This window comes from Ostrea edulis, chromosome 7 (assembly GCF_947568905.1).
Source record: "Ostrea edulis chromosome 7, xbOstEdul1.1, whole genome shotgun sequence".
In the NCBI taxonomy this organism is placed as follows: domain Eukaryota; kingdom Metazoa; phylum Mollusca; class Bivalvia; order Ostreida; family Ostreidae; genus Ostrea; species Ostrea edulis.
The window spans coordinates 66,466,813-66,474,880 of record NC_079170.1 but is presented as its reverse complement, the minus strand read 5'-3'; the positions used below and the strand labels follow the sequence as shown (position 1 = coordinate 66,474,880).

The 8,068-nt window shown below is 44.9% G+C and overlaps 1 protein-coding gene across 1 annotated transcript; it reads left to right on the top strand.

Annotated features, from left to right (window-relative positions):
• Positions 1–2,167: 2,167 nt before the first annotated feature.
• On the top strand, positions 2,168–4,537 carry LOC130048746 (uncharacterized). Its single transcript, XM_056145787.1, has one exon. It carries the CDS (start codon positions 2,168–2,170, stop codon positions 4,535–4,537), a length of 2,370 nt encoding a protein of 789 aa, XP_056001762.1.
• The last annotated feature ends 3,531 nt before the right edge of the window (positions 4,538–8,068 follow it).

Below are 8,068 nucleotides of genomic sequence, written 5' to 3'. Positions count from 1 at the left end.
GCAAGGGGTACTGCGGACCTAATCTAACCCGGATCCCCACGGGACTACTAATTATTGAAAGAATTTAAAAAGCGTATTCAGTCATTTGGTGGGGTGTTCTCTTGTGATTAGGTTTTAAAACATTAGCAAACTGATTTTATTGAAGTAAATATGTCTTAGTAGTATAAGGCCTCCCGATAGGGAGGTCAACTGAGTGCACTTTTTATGCAAATGAGGTCAAGTAAGGGCGTTTTTGATTGGTCAAGCGGTGTCGGGGTCAACGGAGTGCACTAGGACGGGGTCAACCCCAGCAGGGATTGTAGAGCGGGTGAATAGGCTGGCCTATGGCCGCTGGTCTATGATGCGGTACTTTCGCTTTGAGTTCCTGGAATGAGTTCCTGCTATTTTTCTGAAAATCGGTATAAAATCCAGTGAAATCCTGTGTATTAAATCCTGTGTATTAAATCTAAAAGAATAACACAAGGTTTTAAGTTGACATGTTTATTAAAGAACAATAGTACAATCCCCAGAGCTGGCACGGTCCCTAGTTTTACCCAGCGCTGTCTACAGGTAATATATATAAAGCGGCGCGCGGTGCATTGGGTGTCACTTTCGACATCATGTCAGACAAGTTACCTAGTGGCCTTCCACGGAGTTATATTGAACAGCGATTGAGATTTTTGAATGATCAGCTGAACAGACAACGGCAGCGTGAATTACAACTCCGCAGAGAGAATCAACGGCGACTACAGTATTTACAGCGGGGAGGGGGGAAAAAGAAACTCATTTCGGATTATTACAAAATTCAACTGGAACGAGGACGTCAATCACGGAAATTTAAAGTCAAGGAAAATGTCTACAATGTTGCCTTCAAGCCTATTCCAGAGAAAGAAAATACAGCTTTCATTCGTCGCCTCTTCCGGGATATGTTAAAAAATGTGAAACAGGAAATGCAGTGCAATCCCAATGATTATCTACGTTTAAATATTCGGCACCCGTCTCTGGATTCAGCTATTTGGTACGAATTTACGCAGTCCAATCAGCTCAACGAGGACAAAATTCTGAACAAAATAGAATCCGTGCAGCAATCTAAAAAGGAATTCCTAATCACCGACGGGGCAGTGCAGATGGATTTTTTCCATGTCAAATATCCACAAGGTAGCGGGTGCACTAAGAAAAAACATCTACAGGTGGATAAGGAGAAATTCAAAAACTCCAAGAGAGCGATCGTTCGCATTCAAAATCCTGAGGATTCTCTCTGCTTGTCCCGGGCTATTGTGGTAGCACGTCTACAGAGCCAGAAATCAAACGACCCGGCATGGGAAACGAAATGGTTACGCTCGACCAGAAACGAGAAGCGATAGCCTTGATGGAACAAGCTGGGTGTGTTATGAACCAGCCGTGTGGGCCGCGTGAATGGGAGCAATTACAGCACGCGCTCACCCCACAGTATCGATTGAAAATATTTCAATTCAAAACGAATACAACTCGTTTACGACTGGAACCTATTTACAAAGGACCGGGGTACGGGACTTGTTTGAATATCCTGCTGGATAACGAGCATTACGATGCCATTGTGTCTATGCCTGGAGTGACGGAAAACAAATACTATTGCGATTATTGCGATGTTGGTTACAGTCACATTGAAGATCATCGGACCGTCTGTCCTCATCGATGCTCATTTTGTTTAGCCGATACCCCCTGTACCCCGGACGGGACTCAGACGAATTGCCCTCACTGTAAGGGATTTTTCAGAAATGCAGCTTGTTACCAGAACCATTTAAAACCCTACAGCAGTAATACAACGACCACGGTCTGCAGTTTAATGGGGCGTTGTAACCAGTGTCAGAAATGGATGTCCAAGAAATTATTAAAACGCCACGCGTGTGGGGGTCAAACCGAATGCCGCATCTGTCACAAAGTCGTCACCATGCCTCATCACTGCTTTGTACAGACGAAACCCAAACCTAAGAAAGAAAAAGAAGAAGAAGAGGAGTTGAAAATATACATTTATTACGATTTCGAATGCAGTCAGGAAAACGGTATTCACATTCCCAATTTATGCGTGGCAGAACGTGTGTGTCAACATTGCGACAGTGTGGATATCGACAAGCCCTGTTCTCATTGTGAAGGATTCGGATCACAACGCCGCTTCCTATTTCAAGGACCCGACACGTTAAAACAGTTTATGGAATGGCTCTTACAGAGCGAGACCGATGAGCAAGGCCATGTGGAACTCAAACACGATGAAGCCACCATCATTGCCCACAATTTCAAAGGATACGATGGGCAGTTTATTTTGAATTACCTGGTTCACACGGCGTGTATCAAACCCACCGTCATCCTGAACGGCAGTAAAATCTTATCCATGCAAGTCTTGGGGTTGAGATTCATCGATTCTTACAACTTTCTACCCTTTGCTCTTGCCAAGATGCCCTCTGCTTTCGGATTAACGGAATTGAAAAAAGGATATTTCCCGCACTTTTTCAACACGACAGAGAACCAGCAGTATGTAGGTCCTTACCCGGCCGCTCATTTCTACAATCCTGACGATATGTCCACCGCCAATCGTGAAGCCTTCTATACTTGGTACCATCAACAAGAGGGCAAAGTCTTTGATTTCCAGAAAGAATTCTTAGCTTACTGCATCTCGGACGTGGATATTTTACGCCGGTGTTGTGCCCATTTCAAATCCACCCTGTTTGATCTGGTGGAAGTAGACCCCTTTCAAGAATCCATCACGTTTGCCAGCACTGCTAATTTAGCCTACCGACGAGGATTCATGGTTGAAAATACCATCGCCATCATTCCCAATATGGGCTACCGGCCAGCACGACGATATTCAGCTAAAGCTTGTCGATGGTTCGCCTGGCTAGAACATCAACATCACTGCATACGACATGCTAGAAATGGGGGCGAAGTCACGCTTGGACCCTATACAGTAGATGGGTATGATGAGGAATCTCGTATCGTGTACGAATTCTATGGCTGTTACTGGCACGGCTGTCCCACCTGTTTCCCGAATCTGTTGACTGACATGCATCCTCATCGTGTTCAGCATACGTATCAAGACCTCTACCTGGACACCTTAAAACGAGCCAGTGCTTTAGAAGACCAAGGCTATACAGTCGTGAGCATATGGGAACACGAGTTTGATCGTCAGACCCAGACCAATTCCGACTTACAGGAATTTTTACAAGGAGTCGATATACAAGATCCTTTGAATCCCCGTGACGTTTTGTACGGAGGCCGGACCAATGCTACACGACTGTATTGTGAGGAGGGTGACATGCGATACGTGGATGTCTGTTCCCTGTACCCGTACGTGTTGAAATACAAGCCATTTCCCGTCCAACATCCCCAAGTCATCACCAGCCATTTCACCGATGTCAGAGACTATTTCGGGCTCATTCGTTGTCGTGTCCTCCCACCCCGAGAGCTGTATCACCCCGTATTACCTTACAAGACCGGGGGTAAATTACTCTTTCCCTTATGCCGCACCTGTGCGGAACAGCGCAACTTAGGACCCGACGAGCGGTGCCAGCACACCGATTCTGAACGCAGTCTCACGGGCACCTGGGTGACCACCGAACTTCACAAAGCATTAGATCTAGGCTATCGTCTCGACCGCATTTACGAAGTTTGGCATTTTGAGAAAACCAGTGACCACTTATTTCGAGCGTATATCAACACCTTTTTGAAAATTAAACAAGAAGCTTCCGGATTCCCCGAGGATTGTCAAACAGCCCAACAGCAGCAACATTACATTGAGGAAATTCAGCAACGAGAAGGCATTGCCATGAATCCGGCCGACATCCAGAAAAATCCGGTCCGAAGAACCATTGCCAAACTCTTTTTAAATTGTTTGTGGGGAAAATTTGCTCAACGATTACAATTACCCAAATCCCTGTATCTCACGGAAGAAGAAGAATTACAACAGAAATTACAAGATGCCACTTTAGAAGTCAAAGGCATCGAACTCTTAGAAAATCGTGAACGCCCCGAATGTGATATGATGCTGATCAATTATCAGGAGAAAGAAGAATTTTTAGAAGACTGCCCCTTTGGAAACGTGGTGCTGGCGTGTTTTACAACAGCTCATGCTCGTTTACATTTGTACGAGACGTTACAGCCTTTGGGAGAGCGTGTCTTATACTTTGACACGGATAGTATCATCTATCAGCACGACGAGACCCAGTTCAACCCGACCATTATCAACAGTTTAGGCGGCTGGACCGATGAATTGGGTGGAGATCGTATCATCAAGTACATGTCGGGCGGGCCCAAAAATTATGCATACGAGACCCAGAATGGAAAATCTGTCTGCAAAGTCAAAGGATTGACACTCAATTATCGTGCCTCTAGAGTCGTGTCTCTCGATACGTTGGAAAAAATGTTAAAAGGAGAAAAAGAAGAAGTCCATGTCAGCTATCCGCACTTTATTCAACGAACCCGCCAACATGATGTGCGAACCATTCCTCTGGTGAAGAAATACCGCATGGTGTATGATAAACGTCATCGTATTCATGACTATGACACGCTGCCTTACGGGTATTAAAAAGGACATGCTAGAGAAAACCATCAGTCGGCAAAATGACGGACTACGAATCACTACATAACCCGGGTACACCACGTTATGCTCTACTGTCAGATCGAGTAGCGTCGTTTGAAAATGCTCCCGAACACTTGCAGAACCTATTACCTACCATTGCAGAAGCGGGATACTTTTACAAAGGGTACGGGGATAACACGTGCTGTTTTTATTGCAACTTTGGACTTCACCATTGGGGAGCTGTCGACAATCCTTGGATACAACATGCTTATTGGTATCCTCACTGTCCTTACCTGAAGTGTAATAAGGGTAAACAATGGGTACGACAAGCCTTCAATGCCTATGCCCGCGCTAAAGACACTGGTTGCGATTGGGAAGGTTTACCCTTAGACGCGGCAGGGAATCCAATGTGTACCCAGAAATGTCACATTTGTTTAGAACGAGACTTGAGAATTGCTTTTTTACCTTGTGGTCATTTATGTACTTGTGCTATATGTGCTACGGGACTGAAACAATGTCCTATTTGTAGACATGGTGTTGAGCAAGCTGTACGTATTTTTATTTGTTAATAAATAGATATGATTTTCCTGAACTTGTGTCATTTATCAAGATGTATACCTACGAGACACTTGAGCCTTTTCAGTTGAAACATGAATTTACCATGGTGGTGGCCGGACCCTCTAAATCGGGTAAAACAGAATTTGTCAAACAGCTGGTGCAAAATACGCAGTGGATTGCACCGCCTCCCGAAAAGATAGTATGGTGTTATCGAGAATGGCAGGCCGCGTACGAATCCTTACAGGACAAGGTCACTTTTATCCGCAATATACCTCAAGACGATGAGCAGATAGTGGCGGATCTCAGTACGCGCCATCTACTCATTTTTGATGATATGATGGGAGGTAAAGCCATCGAATCGATTGTCGACTGGTTTACGCGCAAAGCGCATCATCGAAATACCAGTGTCATTTATATCACACAAAATCTGTTTGATCGAGCAGTACAACATCGTACCATCAGTCTGAATGCTCACTATCTTGTGCTGTTTAAAAATCCTCGAGATAAATCTCAGATTGGGGTGTTAAGTCGGCAATTACAAATGCCGCATTTACTTCCAGCCTATGAGGACGCCACCCGTGTACCTCACGGGTATTTACTAGTGGACTTGAGTCCTCAGACGTCGGACGAATTAAGATTAAGAAGTCAACTCTTTACCAACTTGGCTGTGCACATGCCCCCGAGAGTATAAATAATGTCACATCATGGGCAGGTGTATCATTCGAAAGACAGTCTTCATCATGGGTAGACCTTCCGCGAAGAGTAAATTAGTTAAAACGTTACGCCGTTTACAACGGGAACGGGATCCCGTTCAACGGAGCCATCTCATTGAATTAGGACGTAGAGCCTTACTCAACTGGTTTGCGATGGGAGCTCGAAATTTATTGCGAGGGGTCTTACCAGGCAATAAAATCACTCAGCGGTTCATTCAATCCCATCGGCAAGACTTGAGTGTCATTGCCGATAAGAAGTCCAATGAAGAAGAGCGTAAAAAAGCCATTTTGAAACGAGGAGGCGCCGGATTCTTAGGAGGGACCATTATTCGTCATTTATTCAAATGGGAAACAGGCCGTAAGCCCCGTGGGGGACAACCCAAGAAAACCAAGAAACCACGGGCTAAGAAAGCTAAAAAATTGCCTCAGAGAATTCCTAAACTCATTATTCGCTTACCTAAGAAGACACCTAAGAAGTCCCCTAAGAAGTCCCCTAAGAAGACACCTCTCAGGATGAAGAATCCGTTTCCCAATTGGGCTCCAAAGAAAACCCCTCTCATTGTGAAGATGCCGTTTCCCAAGGCCACTCCCCCCAAGGCCACTAAAACGTTAGCCAATCTGAAAGCCGGATTAGCTCAAAAGAAAATGGAACGACCCATGCATGGGCCTATAGGAAGTTCCAGAACCAGTGATACTGCTCTACCGAGTTTTGCTCATACCTTTGGAAGCATGAAATTTCAACCCTTAACCGCCTCAACACCGGTTCAGGTGCAAAAGAAATATAAATGTAAATTTTGCCCTCTGGTCTTCAATGCGAGAGAGAACCGCAATCGTCACGAAGAGACCGTCCATCACAAACGTTTTGATCCTAAACATCCGAGTGCCATTGTCCTGGACTAGGTATAAAAAGGAGGGGGAAGGAGCCCCACCCTTCATTACCATGGCTCATACGAAGAAGTGTGAATGTCGATTACGACCTCATTTACCGCTCTTGCAGACGTTAGCGGCTCCTCACTATTCCAGCAAATTAAAGACAGAGGTGTTGAAACATTGTTCCAATGACTGCATTTTAAAGATTTGTGAGATTGTGTACAATCTATTAAAAGGGGTGATTCCTCTCACTCCTACTCAGAAGCGACAACTGGGTCGAAAGAAACACATCTTAAGACGCTTAGTCCACCCTCAACCCGTGAAAAAACGACGAGGTATACTCATCCACCAAAAAGGATTGGGTTCGTTTGTGTGTGGCAAGATTTGTAAGAAATCATGAGTCGAAAAATGGTGTTGGTACCGGAAGCGATGCTCAACGAATTAAAAGGCAAATTACCTAAACCTCCCGAATTTACCTCGACTATTGGTTTACGCAGTGATTTGGACGAGATTGAACATCGAGATGATTTAACCGAGAAAGAAAAAGTGGGGTTGTACGGGCATCAACTTCATCGCTATCGTCAATATTTACAACAAGCTCGACATCCCACCCCATCCACTCGGCCCTCCCCAACCAGTGCACCCAGTGCCGCCTCACCACCCTCAGCTGCCGCAGCACCCGATGACTTGGAGGAACAGATTATCAAAAGCGTCAATAAACCGGGTCAAAAGAAAGCAGGTTTATTACTCGATCATCTCAAGAAATCCAAAGTGGTGAGTTGGAATAAAGAAGGAGAAATCAGCTATAGAGGACGCAGGGTTCCCGATTCCAATATCGTGGATTTAATGACCGAAGCCCAGCGACAATGACCCTTAAGACATCGTGACCCCCCTGCGGGATTAGAGGAATTTGCTCAAGCGTTAAAAGAGACTCATGCTCCCAAAGGATATGTGACCAATCGGGATGTTATAAAAGCCATGGACAAGCCCGGAAAAATCAGTACGCCTAAACCTATAGAAGAAGAAGATGAGAGCGGATTTCAAGAAATCTCGGGTTTTGACCAATCTTTCTATGAAACTCCCAGACGAATGATGACCCCTAAAAATATCAGGGAGGCTGGTAAAAAGACATCACGTGAAATTGGAAAATGGTTAAATCTGCCATGAAACCAGAACAGATCTTACAGCGACTGTATTACGATCCCAAGACAGGGTATGGGGGAGTCCAGGCGTTGTATCGTCAAGTGCGTCAATTAGGACACAAGATTACTCTGTCTCAAATTCGAGAATGGGTGAAAGCTCAAGATACCTATACCTTGCATAAACCGATACGGAGGAAATTCAAGCGACGACAAACACGAGTGACGGATATGGATGAACAATGGCAATTAGATTT